Genomic DNA, 15,594 nt, shown 5'->3' on the forward strand with positions numbered 1-15,594 from the left:
ACTTTCGAATTTGATATACAGTCGCTATTTAAATATGGGGGGGGGTGTATGTCACTATATAATGTTACACAATCTGTGGTAGCACTTTGACTTATCCTGTATATTTACTTAGACAGCCATATTGCGGTGCCTATAATTTTTGTTTTTGCTTTATGCGGCCCGATGATATCAATGGTATTTCTTAATATAAACCAGTGAAAAAATAAAAAAATCGATTTAATAAAAAATTCATAAATAATATTTCAACAAATCACGTATATTAAGACTTTAGTACAACAAATTAAATTTTACCGAGTCAAACTCCATTCAAAATTACGAGTTTTCTATGCTGAGATTGAGTTTTCTATGCTAAGCGTAGGGGTTTGGGGGAGTGGAGAGGGAAAATTTACTGCAGCATTAGTGTTAAATCTGGCTGAAAAAGCCGAGTGTGTACGACATTACCCTTGTCCACCCGAAAGTTTGTTTACGCTGTACTACTGTCGTCAGCAACAACTTATTGCTGACAATTTTAGTAAAAGCCAAACACCAGCACTTATATTTATGATTGCTTAACGTATGCTTATTGTTTATAATAATAGTGTTGCGTAATTTTTTTAAATTCACCAAGTTGCGTGTTATTTAAATAGTTACTTTTCTTCACTACCGCTTGAATATTACCTACTTAAATAGGACCCCTCTTGCCCCCTTCCTCCCAATAAAAACAGTGTAGCTACGCCCCTGGTCTCCTATACCTTATGCAGTAATTTGACACAGATCACAAATCGCTAGGTACTTCACCATTTTCAAAAATCATATTCATAATCTTCAATAATTTATCTCTAGCTTTGCAATCACCATATTTCAAAAACTAATTTACCACACTATTGGCACGTGAGGCTTTATTATTGTTCAATCCTTTTAGTACCGTCTCTACCTCTTCTTTGCAAAATAAATCTTACTTTACTTCCAATTTGTAACAGACTTCTCATTTTTTTTCGATATCATTTCCTATAACTTTACCACGGTTTAACACATTCTCAAAATGTATAATGTATCTCTCTTTAACGCTTTCTTCATCAATAATTGAGTCCCAGTTTCTATCTTTAACAGTGACAAGTCCTGGCTGATAACTTCCTCTCAGTCTCTGACAATGCTAATAGAATATCTTACTATCATGCTGCCTGGCTGCACCCTCCAGAGTTTTTTGCAATTTCGTCAATCAACTCCACATGACACCTCCTTAATTCGCACTTGAATGCCCTCTCTACTTCCCTTACTTTCATTTCATTCTCATATGATCCATCACTGAAATACTTCTTGTACAAACCTATCCGCTTTTATATCGACAACCAACATAACTATGGTTTCGGCCTAGCTTGGTTGCAAAATAAGTAGAAAGCTAATTTTCAGAAACCTTACGAACGTCTAGAGTGAACACGAGAAGAAGTTTTCCGGTGTGAATGACTTAAAAATAACTGATGTTATTTTTACCGTATCGACTTGTTTTCATTTACCAAGGAACATTGACAGAATAAAAGAACTAATAATAAAGTCTACAGAAATAAAGAAGTTTAAAATTTACCTGTTTGTACAAAATAAGTACACTTGTATGAGTTCTGTATCATTGAAGCCTGGTTATGCTGAGTTTAATATAGGCTTTTATCTAAAACCAGAAAATGCCCCGGTTTTGTTCCAATCTCCTCCTGAATAGAAAGCATAGTTTGCCCTTACTTGGTCTTATTAAAGGACTTAAACTGCGTTAAGTGAGCGAGATCTTCCCGTTTCCTGGAATGCATATAGAACGACAATTGACATTAAACCAACTATGACATTTTTGCATATTATTCCCATGTTCTGGTACATCGCTGGCCAAAGTTTTTTATCTGTAAATCTTTAAAATAAACTAGAGTCGATAAACAGAAATTAAAGACAAGTCCAGACTATGTTCGACTTGGGAGGAAATGTCCTTTAACAGTACCAGTTGGATCTTTACTTATGTTTCCCCTTTAATAAAATTTTAATAGGCCTTGTAACTTTTTAAATCGAATATTCCGCTAATTTTTATAGTTTATTCAAGATCCTTATCGAAGTTAAAAAAAAGGAAAGGAAAAGAAAGCAGTGAAACTTTTCTGTTCATAGCTCAAAAATTTCAAGAGACTGTCATATTCATTTTCGTTCACGATTGTTCCTGAGTGGTATTATACATATCAATCTTAAATCTATTAAGCATAGTGGTCGAGGATTGATAACCTTGCTTTTCTTGCTGTGGCAACTTGGCCAAATTTGAAAGGTCAAAAACAGAATTAAGCATCTTAGATTACATCGTGTTTTAAACTTCATACTTTAAAAAATTCATGACGGAAAACACTCTCAACAAGGGTTCAGCTGATCGATAAATTTAAAGATAGGTAATTTCGAATAAAGGCCAGATATTCAGGATGGTTCTGTAATCACTAGCGTTAAGCAAGAATAATTTCACAATCACTGGAACCTCACCTTTGGATATTTCCACCTGGTCGACCTATAGCAAAATTAACTACTGATTTTCCGGGTGACTTAGATCACGGTCTTTAAGAAGACAAAAGTGGGAGTTCTGAGAATCACCTCACAATAACGTTCAGACACGTTTTTATCTTGTCTGTGAGCGTTGAGCTCTGGGATGACATTTCGGTGCCTCAAAAGTTACCAATTAGAGGAAACTATGGCATTTAACTAGAATTTGTTTTTTCCGGCCTCAATATTGCCGAGCTATTGAGGGCAGTTTGGAATTTATATCAAACAGTTCGTGGTAACGAACTGTAAGTAAGGAGCGACCCGGCTCAATGGTAACCGAAACTCTAGAAAACGGGTTTTTGATACCAATAGATATATCAAAAGAATCAGATTTCAATGCTGATTTCAAATATATAACTTTCATCAAGTTTAGTGCTCAGTACCCATCAAAAGTTACGCGCCTGAGAAAATTTGGCTGATTTTCAAAAAAAGGGAGAAAGACCCCCTAAAAGTTATAGAACCTTAATGAAAAACACACCATCATATTCAGCGTATCAGAGAACCGTACTGTAGAGGTTTCAAGCTCCTATCTACAAAAATGTGGAATTTTACATTTTTTGTCAGAAGAAAGATCACAGATGCGTGTTTATTTGTTTGTTTGCTTTTTTTCCAGGGGTAATCGTATCGACCCAGTGGTCCTAGAATATCGTGGGAGGGCTCATTGGAACGGAAATTAAAAGTTCTAGTGCCCTTTTTAAGTGACCGAAAAAATGGAGGGCAACTAGGCCCCCTTCCACGCTCATTTTTTTCCCAAAGTCACCCAATCAAAATTTTGAGATAGCCATTTTGTTCAGCACGGTCAAAAATATGATAAATATGTCTTTTTGGGTGACTTAAGCCCCCTAAGTTCCCTGTGGGAGGTTAAATAGATTTGATTTTAAAACTAGGTAAGCAAATTGATTGTGTTATTGGTATGATAACTGTTGTTTTCTGTTGGTTTTTTTTGTTGTTTGGGTTGGTTGGGGGGGGACGGGAGTTATGTTGGAGGATATTTCCATGATGGAAGTTTTCATGGGGGAAGGGAAATTGCCATGAAGGGGGCGCCAGACTTGCCAGCATTATTTATTGGTTATTGGGAAGTATACAACCATTTTCAGGAAGGATTTTTTCTGGAGGGGGGGGGGGCTAGAGGAGGGGGTTACTCTGAAGAAGATTTCCGTGGAGGATGTTTCTTTGGGGTAAGGGACATTTCTATGAAGGGGGCGTCGGATTTCCAAGCATTATTTAAAAAACGATCAGAAATTAAATAAAAAAAATCAAGTTTTTTAAACTGAAATATAAGAAGTAATATTTGAACTGAAAACGAACATAAATTATAACGCATGTGAGGGGGTTCTCCCCCCAGTCAATAAAACGCTCTTTAAGCGACAGTTTTTTTTTTAGTGCTTTAAAAAGAGCTATCTATTGTAATTAAAAGGCTTTTGTGATTCTGGGGTTTTTTAATAAAAACTTTTTTTTTAACTTTTAAAGTAATGAGGGTGTTATTGAATAAGGGGAGAACCCCCTCATATACGTAATAACATATACGAAATAAAAAAAAAAAAACAATAAAAAAACAAGCTATACGGCTCAATAGTAATCGAAACTTTTAAAAACGGAATTTTGATGTCAATAAATGTATCAAAAGAATGTGTTTGTAATGCTGATTCTAAATATAAATTTTATTAAGTTTAGTATTACTCATCAAAGGCTACGAACCTGAGAAAATTTACTCGATTTTTTAAAGAGGGGTGAAATATCCCCTACAAGTTAAAGAATTTTAATGAAAATCACACTGTCAGATTCGGCGTATCAGAAAACCCTATTATATAGGTTTTAAGCTCATATATGCAAAAATCTGCAACTTTGTATTTTTTGCCAGAAGAAAAATATACGAATATAGAAGGTAGTTACGTAAGTTAATTTTTAAAGACATCAATTTAGCAAAAGAAAAGTAAAATTTTTATGCAAATAAAAGCTGCATTAACTAAAAAACTATAAGAAATTAAATAAAAAAAACAAGTTTTTTAAACTGAAAGTAAGGAGCGACATTAAAACTTAAAACGAACAGAAATTATTCCCTATATGAAAGGGGGTGTCCCCTCTTCAACGCCTCGCTCTTTACGCTAAATTTTGACTCTCTCTCACAACTTTATTTTTTAAAACAATAAAAAACTATAGCGTAAAGAGCGAGGCGTTGAGGAGGGGACAGCCCCTTTCATATACGGAATAATTTCTGTTCGTTTTAAGTTTTAATGTCGCTCCTTACTTTCAGTTTAAAAAACTTGTTTTTTTTATTTAATTCAGAGTTAACTTCAAAGTCTTGTTGCAGGTTAAAATGGTCAGCAAAATTTTTTGTACGATAAAAGGGAATGGAGTGCGATGTACTTTGGTTCTGTCACTTAGGAGAGCATAAAACAAAAAACATAAATCATCAGGCTAACAGAAAACAACATATAAGTTTTCTGGAGCATATAGTCAACAGATAAAGGTGGCTCTAACCAAGTTTTAGATGTTCAAAGACGAAAAGAATTGTACGTACATTTAATTAGTACAACGTCTAAGTTTCCAGTTTTTTCACTGTCATGTTTACAAAGAATTATGAGGGACACGAGAATTGGTTTCCACAAAGATTTTAATAGAGTTAGATCATTTAGATTAGCAATGAATTAAGATAAAGAATTGATGCCATATCTCAGATTGGCTATAAATATTGACCACGTGAATATCATCACTTGGATTGGTAAGATTATCAGTAAGAATGATGGATGCGGTGAAGATTTATGGAGACAGAACAGCCAAGGAGCATAACATAATTTTTGTAGATCGAAAAATTGAGGAGAATAGGAAAATACGACTTAAATCCAAGATTAGGATGCTAGATGCTGCAATAATGACTTCAGTCAAGTATGACTTGACTAGTCATACTTGCAATAGTATATACTCTCGTGAAGAGTTACCTAAGAATAGTTTTAGTTACTCGTTTGAACTAAACCGACCAGGAAACAATGGGTAATTTGCAGCTCAAGTACGGGTGTCCCTGGGGCCACGTTGGTCATACCCTCCATAAAGTAATAATAAGATCTTTGGACTATTCTTAGAAAAATGACTATCAAAATTTTTTGATCCGATGCCATAGGGGGCAGCAAAAGGTTTGCACGGGTGCAGGCTGGACGCCCTCCAATCACGTTTGGCCCTTAAAAGGGTACATGAACTTCAAATTTCCAGTCGAATAAGTATCTTTCGTAGTTCCTACATTCTGAGTGTGGTCTATCAACATAAAAATATTAAAGACACTTTGTTCTTTACTAAGTTGACACTTGTGCATTGAGTCTGATGAGAGAGGTGTTTACGATGAATTAACGTTTTTCCCCAGTGGTCATCATTTAGTAGGGAGGGTCATAAAAAGTATGGGAGTGACTCACTGGATCGAAAATTCTGATTTGTAGCTTCTGTTTTGTCGGCCAAAACGGATAGAAAGGAAGCTTGATTTCTCTTCACAGCCTAATGTGTATCCATAGCCCCACAGGAAACAAACTTTAAATTTAAAGATAGGCTTTGAAGTGGAACGGTCAAAACGTCTAAACATGTGTCACTGGGATTGTTATAAGTGTAGATTTAGGGGCAAGGGCCCAAATAATACAAATAATACATTCTTCATAAACGCATCTGGGTGGAGTCACACTTTTTTGAGTCCACTATCAGTCAAGTGTTTTCAATCTATACAATTGGAGGTCAAAAAGTGAACCCGTGGTCTCTTAATCAAACCCCTTATCTCTTCCTACCCTCACACTCATAGCCATGTTATCGCTCTCTCAAGTAATGTTTTTTTTTTAGCAGTTATTTGAAACGGTCGTTGATAGTTGAATATTAATGATTTGATGGCACTGACATCACACTAGTACTATCCCAAATCGGAATAGACTGAGTAAATATCTCACTAACTTTATTTTATTTTCGCTTAAGAGTATTTAAGAATTTTACCACGCTGATTACCAGCCAATGGCTAATGTTGCATCAAGCAAGAAGACACAAATGGAAAGACGCCAAGGACATACATCAGAAAAGATGTTTAAATTCCATTAGAGCTAGTATTTAAGGGCATTGTAGCTTACAGATTACAATCTGAGGCTACTAAAGGAATATAAGAGAAGTTACAAATTTCAAGCGTATTAACTTTAAGCGTATTTTTTACAAATATAAACTAATTTTAACTAAAGTTGACATTTAAGATTTCTTTGGTTTTCTGATTACAAAACTGTGGCTGATATTAAAACGTAGAAAGCCAGAATTAAAAGAGGTTAAATAAATATCTCTTAAACGGCGTCCGGGATCCACCACAGTTAGAATTGAAAGCATCTAAAAGCTTGCTGATTATATATCTGAGGCTGCTAAAAGAACATAGAATAAGTCCCAAATCAAGACAGGTCTATTTCAAACATAGTGTTTGACTTCTGAAATTGGTTATATTTGACAGTTTCTTATCTTGCAGAATTTTATAATCTTTGAGCGTACTGTTTACAATTCTGAGGCTAATATCGCAATGTAAAAGTCCAAAATAAAAGGATGTTACGCATATATTTCACCAAAGAAGGGCATAATATACTCTTCTCGAATTAGATGTTGAAATACAAAACTATTTTACCACTGAAAAACAAAACTGATTTCGTGCATGAAATCATTGAGTGTTTGATTGGAGGATCCAAGGCGGAAAAACGAAGCCCGTTGAGCCTGTCCGACGAAAACGAAGAAAAAAAAAAAAAAAAAAACAAAACCACACGGGGGTGAATTTTAGCCGTCGAAACAAAGGAAACGACAAAGCAGACATTTCAGCAAAGACTTCAACCAACTGGACCAAAGCGTTTAAAAAATAAGGAACAAAGGTTGGTATAAAAGAAAAAACTTACTTTTTGAAGTAAGCTAAAAAAAATCAGAGGAGACTAAGCACTTCTTTTGTCCACATCAAAAGATTAGATTTTTTTTACTTATATTTATACCTTTTTAATTCCGAAGATGGCTTGGAGAAGGCTTTTGTCGAAACATCTGCCTTATCTTCCTTTTTTTCCACTAGCTGAAAATCATCCTTGTTTGGTTTTCTTAGCCATTTTGTTATTTTATCCTTTATTTTTCTTCGTTTTTATCGAATGTCATGTATACCCATTGTGGTCTCAAAACGTACTTACCTTGAACACATACTATCGCCCGCCCCTTCTTGCCCCCAATCGCACATACATAAATGATCCACTTTTTTTCGACTCACGATATTTCAGGACTTCCTGAGGTAATGGTCGAAAATCCTTGTATCTGAATCCTTAAAAATCATTAAGATCGAAGTGTGACAGTCAGAAATCAAAGCCAATCAAGTGTATGTTTTACAAATAGCACTGATTTTCCGCCAACATTTAATTTAAGTCTATTTGAACCTGCCAAATACAATTTTAATTCTAATACTTTAATACTTGTTCAAAATCAAGCCATGTTGCACGTTTTAGACAAACAGAAATGTCAAACATTATTGAAATAAATATAATGCAGAAGATTTTCAATTTTATGATTTGAGATTACTAAGTGCCCTTCTCTCCACCCCCATAGATATATTGTGCCTCTTTTTGCTCAGGCTCATCGAAGCGAAGTTTATATCTAATTTCATGAATCCGGACATGTTAAACCTTTTTTGGTCAGCAATTATTCATGGAACAGTGGTAAGCATATATTTCGCATATGATGTCCATCAACGCTGTTCTATAAAGGTTCGATCTAAATGATTGCAGACCTTTGGGGCTTGAACCCCCTTATAGTCATTAGCAGAAACCTGCCGAACTTCTTGTAACTTATGGTCTTTCAGGGATCATTTAGGGAATATACTAAGACGAACCAAAGTAGGACCTCGGACTAAAGAATAATCCCCTAAACTTTATAATGTAGTAATGTCCCATCTGTTTCGATTCATAGTCGTCCAAGGATCGTTCAGGGATTGTTTTAGCTGCTCAAAGATGCATCCTAAACCAAACGGTAATAAATACTTGTTTCAAACTTATTGGTAGAATTTTACTGAAGTTAGGATTTAAGGATTTCTGATTTTGTTGAAAATCAATTGGTGGGTAATGTATAATGTAAAAAAAAATTAATAAGGTCTCTTATTGTTACATCTTCACGGTAACAATTGGGGCTCATCCAAGCATAGGTTTTAGATAGAGGTCATAACGAAAATTTCAGGGAATGACTAAAAACTCAAACGACCAGACTGGTTGGTCAGAAATAGACTATGGTCACTCTCCACATCAATCGTTTCGAACCAATTGATACGGGTAGACACTTCGTCTTGCTTTTATCAAAATTGCCATCAAAATTATTTACAGTGTAGAAATCCAAGATTAAGCCCATTAAGAGCATATTAAGAGCATATTTTACATGTAGTTCATGGAAGTTGGCATTTAAGGATTCTCGACTGTTTTCATAGCAAACATTAGGGTAATACAGTAATAAAAAGTCCAAAATTGAATCGCTTAAATAGCCTACATGTATCAAAGGGAGAATTTTATTTTCACCAGCGTTGATTGGTATCACCAAATTCAGGCCTTTTGCATTCGGGGGCGAAGTTGAGGCAACATTATCTATGCAGTCCAAGGGGTAAAGACAGCCAATTATAAAAAAAAAACTATTTACAATGGAAAATTAATAGGTAGCTTAGTTTAAATTTTACGGATTGCCAACATTTAAAAAGGTATAGACATAGTCTTTTTGAAATCTTTCATGACGGGGGTACGAAATTGAGGGTTTACTTGAATCAGTCTTTTCTGAAATTAAACTTACCATTTTTAAGCAAATAAAATTCAATTATTGGTAATTGTAATTTCTTCCCAACTCGATTTCAACAATTTTTCATTCAATTTTAAAATTATTTTAGTTGGAAGTGTTAAACAAAGCTATCACAGTATGCACGCTTTATTTGTTTTCGCTTTAGGTTTAATCTTGCTCTCTAATTTTGCTGAATAGCCTTAGAGACAAGTTTCTTTGTAATTAACGTCAAATTTTGTCTGCATCTCATTCTAATATGCTGCAGCAAAAACACAACATAACTTCAGGGTGTGCCACCCATAGCTCTAGTCAGGGGCGAATCTACAACATTTTCATTAAGGGGGGGGGGCAAGAGGGGTCTACTTTCGGATAATCAAGGAGCATGGGCTATATAACAATTTTTTCTCCACATTATTGGGGGGTAACTTACCCCCTTGCTCCTCCCAAACGACGCCCCTGGCTCTAGCAGAAAGCCAGAGGACGTTAACCTGTGGCGTTGTGAGGAATTTCGATGCGCCTGATTCCATGAAATTTGTATTAAGGAAAAAATAAAAAATTGAGAATTAGAGGACCGAGTAAAATCCAAGCCTTACGCTAATTTATAAAATAACACGCCTATTAAACATAATATAACGAAATCTGATCTCAGAATTTCTAGAATAGTTTCAAAGTAAAATATTTTTTCTTAATAAATAATTACATCGAAAACAGAAAAATATTTCAATCAGTAGAAACTGTAAAGTATAACAAATTATTCGAAAAAACACACAGGATACCAAATTCTAAGCAGAATAACAGAAAACTTGTGTAATTTCAAACGAAAAAGGACCTGAGAACTTGTCACGCGTCACCAGTGCTTCCCGTTTTGAAAGAAGAAAGATGAGGCTGAAAAATAATTTTTTTTATTTAGGAAATACATCATAGGTAGCAAACACCTAACATCAAACACGGAAAAAAACCTATTTTTTTAAGCACCAGCCAACACTTGTACTTGAAACGCCACGACAGGAATTTACACAAAATGTAGGTTTGTTCAATCTGCAAAGTTGACTCTACCAACTTTTCCCACTGGAAAAAAACATTTTTTTTAATTCAAATGTTTGATTAAACTTTCTATTATCATTAAGTTAATTTCAGCTGACGTTTTTTATTTGCTTTGCTTATGGTACTCGTATAACCCCAGCCTTCAAAACTGAGTGCGATCGATTGGAATAACATCCAAAAACGATCATTTTATACTGGATAGTCAAATGGCATGGGATGTATAATATTTTTTTTTCTCTCCACATTATTGGGGGGGGCAACTGTCCCCCTTGCCACCCCCAAACAACGACCCTGCCTAAAGATGTACCAAAAGCGTCAAGAAGGAAGCTCTAATTGTCTCTCTTGTTTGCTGCAGCTGGGATGTCTCGCCATCCTGAGTGAACGGAGATTCGAGAAAACTCTTACCACCTAACTCATTTATTAAATAAAAAAGGGATATTCTAGAGGCTAGTCACAATATTATACCCTATAGCTTAAATAATGAATGATAGGCTGCCTTTTACGATAGGTTGCACAATATATTCCCTGAATGTCTAGGTTTAGCAATACATTTATACCTTTTATTTAACTGATTTGAAGGTGATAATTAAAATCTAAGAAAATCCTTACAAAAAAGAAATTAGAAATAACATAAAAAGAGTCATTCATTTTCAATAGTAAAAAAAAAAAAATCTGAAACAGAAAAGAGTTGCTTCCGTTGTTTAAACCGCAACAAGCCTACACATCCATGATAATTTGTTAAATATCAAATGATAAATACTTAAATGATATCACTTAAATGATAAATATCAAGTTAAAACAACGAAAACACAAACAACACAATATACATAAAATACCTGAAGGTAGACCACACCGTGATTAATTAGAGTAAAAAGAGATCAAACAAGAAATCACATGGCCCCACGAACATTTTGCTTTATCAAGCACAAATTAAACAAATTAAACCCCCCCCCCTCGTTTCATAAACCTCGTTTTATAAACCGTGACTCATCAGGAAGAGAGCACTAGCCTACATGTGTTGCAGTACCTCGGATATTTTCCCAAGATTTAGTGGCGTACCTGCCATAATAACATGGGAGCTCAAATAATCAAAATTATGCTGTTAAATAAAATTTGAAAATTCTAAAATTCTAAGAGATAACCAGGTATTAGGTGAAAATTTTCGAAACTTTCTAACCTTAAAACAAAGTGCTGTACACTAGGCCCCCCCCCCCATCCATCCCGAAAATCCGTTATGTTATACTTAAACAAATGAGGACAATATGTTAACCATTCATCAAGGATTAGAATCAACCAAAGCGCCCCTTTTTTCTTGAGTTTAAAAACTTTTAGGAAAGAAACTAAACAATTATGTCAATAGTGAAAGATGGACATTGATTTTGTGAGGCAATTGCTATAATTGTTCTGAGGGGATTCAAAAATTAATTGCTAAGGGAAATGCTTCGAAGTGGAAATACTCGGTACTGACGTGCATTGCTTGACAATGCTAAATTATCTTTACTTTATTTACATTCGGATGAAAATTGCTTCCCAGGAGGGAATGGGCTGGTTTAGAATATGCTTCATAACAAATTGTAGAGTAAATGGTTGATTAAATGAAAGAAACGTCGATTGAGTTTCGGTTGATTTTAAGAAGAACGAATAATATAATGATTTTAAGAAGAAGTCACGAATAATATGATTTGCCTCCTATAGAATATAATCCCAATGAAGGTTGTATAAATGTGTGAAGCAAACCACTAGAGGGGCTAGAAAGATGTCCTTGTCTTTATATTTGCTATACTAATGGTACAAAGGCTGTACTAACGGAACTCGGAAATTAACCTGCAATAATCCTTATTTGGTGGCTTCTAGTTTTCCTCACTAAATTCATATATGGACTCAGGGTAATGCACCATCCTCTCAGAGCGTTTTAACAACCACCTACTCTGTAATGTTTTCTAGTTAACGTTCTAGTTAATAGTTATCCACAATGATGGTATCCGTAAATCTTCTACTCAATCATTTTGGAATCTTCAAAGAAAATCAAAAATCAAAATAAAATGAATAGCCCAGATTTGAAAATCAATTTTTTGTTGGAATAAATTACTAAAAAAACGAGATAAAAAAAAAAAAAACCAAAAGAGCCGAACAATGCCTCTTTCTCATGAACATAGCAAATAGGCCGGCCATCAAGGTTAACTGAAGATACCGGGGAATATTGTTTAGTTTCTACACTTTCATAATGATGACTTATTTTGTATTGGCTACGTATCTATGTCGGCAGGGGAACAACAGTTCGATTATTTTTGAACAGACCTTGCTAACGCCCCCTGGATGCTATTTTAGGCGTTTTATTCCACGTTTCTTAAACTGCGATTTAAAAGTAATTCTATTTAAACATCCGTCATTTTTGTACGTATAATCATTTTACTTGTTTGCGTTGACATCCAAGGCCCTTCATATTAATGCTTTTTTACGTTTCCGTTCATACTTAGCTCCCCACTTGCCCATATTCTTCCTAAAATACCCCGGCTCTTTATTTTTCGTATGCATTCCAGGGGCCCCAGTTGCCAAATATTGTAACCGAGAGTGTCTCTTTTTTGGCTAACAAGTGTTCGGTCATTTAAAAACTAGAAAATATATCAAACTGTGTCACCCTCGATATGCTTTTAACCATGAAAATATAGAGGGGAGCTACAACGGCAAGCGCATCTTGATTCAATTTTATAGATCTTTTAACATACAAAACAAGAGTTCAATAGGGACAAATCCTTTTATTTGACAGTGAAAACAATAACAAAATCTCTGGATATTTTGGTTACATACACAGTGACCTTCCCCAGTAGATTAACTGCAGTTCATCTGCATGTATTCACTGTCTAATAAAAGGATTTGACCCTATTGAACTGTTCTTTGTAAGTCATAAAAAGGTAATGTAGTCTTCGAAAACACCTATATAGATCTTTTATAGTGTAAAGGCTCACTTAGGGAATTTTGGGCATTATTCTACTAAGATGGTATTTGATCCCACATTTCCTTATCTATCTCTTTAACATTTGGGAAAAAAACATTAATGAGGTTCTGGACCAAATTTTTCTCTCCATAAGAAGCCCCTTTTGTAAAACGACCACATTCACCGAAAAAACATGATCATTTTAAAGCATTAAAAATGCGCATGATATCAGCATAAACAGCTCTGTGCCATGAAACAACAATAATAACACGGAATAAGCAAACTTAAGCAATAATTTCAAGTCCTGTGCATAATTTTAAATCACATAACTTCATCAAAATAGGTCTATGGCATGTAAATAAATACATAAAGTACATAACAGACATGCCATAGTACACAGTAATGAGCTGGTAGTGACGTAAAAAGAAGGTAAAAAATACGGAACTGGACTTTACAGTCCCTGCCAGTGGCGCTGATCTTCGCTTGATGGCCCTTCAGCCAGGAAGTGCAATAAGAGGGGGGGGGGGGGGTGTGGGCCAGCTCCCAACGACATAACGTTATAAAAATGCTCTAGCAGAATACGATGGCCCATCTTTGGCAAGAACTGAAGGTCCGTGATGAAACAAATGCAAGGTGATGAGAGGCAACAAATTTTGCAAGGATTTTTTTTCCAGAAGGGTGTCATCTTATAATTTTGTTCCTTTATGTTAGAAAAATTTTTACTACAAAAACTGGATGAAATTCTCTAACTCTTAACGATCAAACAGGTAAAATAAATTTTCGTATTCCGAAGTAAACTGGTTCCCTTTGAGTTCTAGGCCTTTGGGATATCCCGCGAACTTTCTCGACGGCCACGCTTGTGCACACCCATGCTGCATTTCAAATATTTTGTCACTATAAGTTCATACATTTCGCTGCAAAATTACCATGACCTTTAACAGTAAATTCTGAATATTTGAAATGCTTACTGTAGGTTAAGGGTCGTTCTTTACTCGGTGTTCACTGACATGAGCACAAATATGGATTCAAAGGAGAGGTGACTGTTAATCAAAAATTAAACAATTATGAAAAGTTGGCGTGTCTTGTATATTAGTCTATGGAAATGGGAAATGCTTGTTTTTGCCATTTTTAACTCGAAATTCGGTTTTTATTCTCGGTTATTAGAAAGAAAAAAAAAAGAAGAAAGTAATGAAAAGTTCTCAGAGTGCCCTAGTAGCTTACATGGGGGGGGGGGGGCAAAGGGGGTCAATCGCATTCAGTAGCGATGATACTTCACACTATGAATTTGGTTAAGACAGTTGTCTGAACCCAGGTCAGACTCCAGTTTTGACAGCTGATCAGCCGCTCTATGCGCTGGCCAAACTGATACAGTGAAAATTTCTAGAAATACAGCCGGTAGATTCGTTTATATCGGTGGCCTGCACATAGAAATGGACATCCTGATAGTAATAGGGCACAGGATGAATGTATTTGAACGGGAAGAATAACTTGTCCAAGGTTATGTCAAAACGACAAGAAGCACTGAAGCCATTCTTAAAGGGTTACAGGCCAATAGGTCATGTGATGCTCACTAAGTAAGTGCTTCAGTCCTTTGTATCCTTAGGCGCCAAGCATATGATGAGCATGCTGCTGAGAAGGAAGAGAGTGACAATGAGGTGCTATTTTTCGATGAATGGTGTGAATCAAGAAAAGAATTCAGCGCTCAGTTTAGTTACTGGTCAACTGTACTTGATATTGAACGGATTTTGTTGATAATCGTACGATCCATCCGCCAGGCAGATTTTATGCTTTATGTCGATGCTCTATGAAAGATTCTGCCGTAGATGTTTGCTCTGGACCACAAGAACTACGCCAGATGGCTGTCGGTGCACGTTCGAGACATGATTGTCCTCAGTACCCAGAACCCAGCTGTATTTTGTCAGTTTATGAAAGGAAACTTCACAGTTCGAAAGACAAAACATACATTTTCTTCCATGGCAATGGATCAAGCGCATGAACAGATGAACGAGAAAATTAAAGGAACAGCCGGTTTGATTGGACTCACCGAAAACCCAGATGCCATGCTTCGATGGATCACATCAGGTCCCGATGTCCGAAATGAAGAAAGTTTCACAAACCCTTCTTCTGAAGAAAACTTGAAGCATCATGAGGATCAACCAAAATTACAGATGCGATTCATGTGCTATGTTCAGGACTTCCTTTCAGTCATTGAAGAAAGGGGTACTTCATTTGCTGAACTAGTAAACGAACTTCGTACCGTTGAAACAAGGAAGATAATTCCCGGTAACGTAGTACATATCGCCGGG

The 15,594-nt window shown here is 35.6% G+C and overlaps 1 protein-coding gene across 2 annotated transcripts in view; it reads right to left on the minus strand.

The window, feature by feature from the left end:
* Positions 1-9,976: 9,976 nt before the first annotated feature.
* sgl (UDP-glucose 6-dehydrogenase sgl) overlaps positions 9,977-15,594 on the minus strand; it is a 91,080-nt gene continuing 85,462 nt past the window's right edge. Inside the window, exon 11 of one of the 2 annotated variants that reach the window (XM_089088390.1) lies at positions 9,977-10,194. In XM_089088390.1, coding sequence (XP_088944516.1) covers positions 10,157-10,194 — 38 coding nt within the window. In that variant the 3' untranslated portion in view covers positions 9,977-10,156. Of the gene's footprint in view, positions 10,195-10,254; positions 10,378-15,594 lie in introns of those variants that run through there. The other variant, XM_089088391.1, reaches the window with a different exon arrangement.

Source organism: Artemia sp. Qi Xiang Cuo, chromosome 4, assembly GCF_049724085.1.
Source record: "Artemia sp. Qi Xiang Cuo chromosome 4, ASM4972408v1, whole genome shotgun sequence".
Lineage (NCBI taxonomy): Eukaryota > Metazoa > Arthropoda > Branchiopoda > Anostraca > Artemiidae > Artemia > Artemia sp. Qi Xiang Cuo.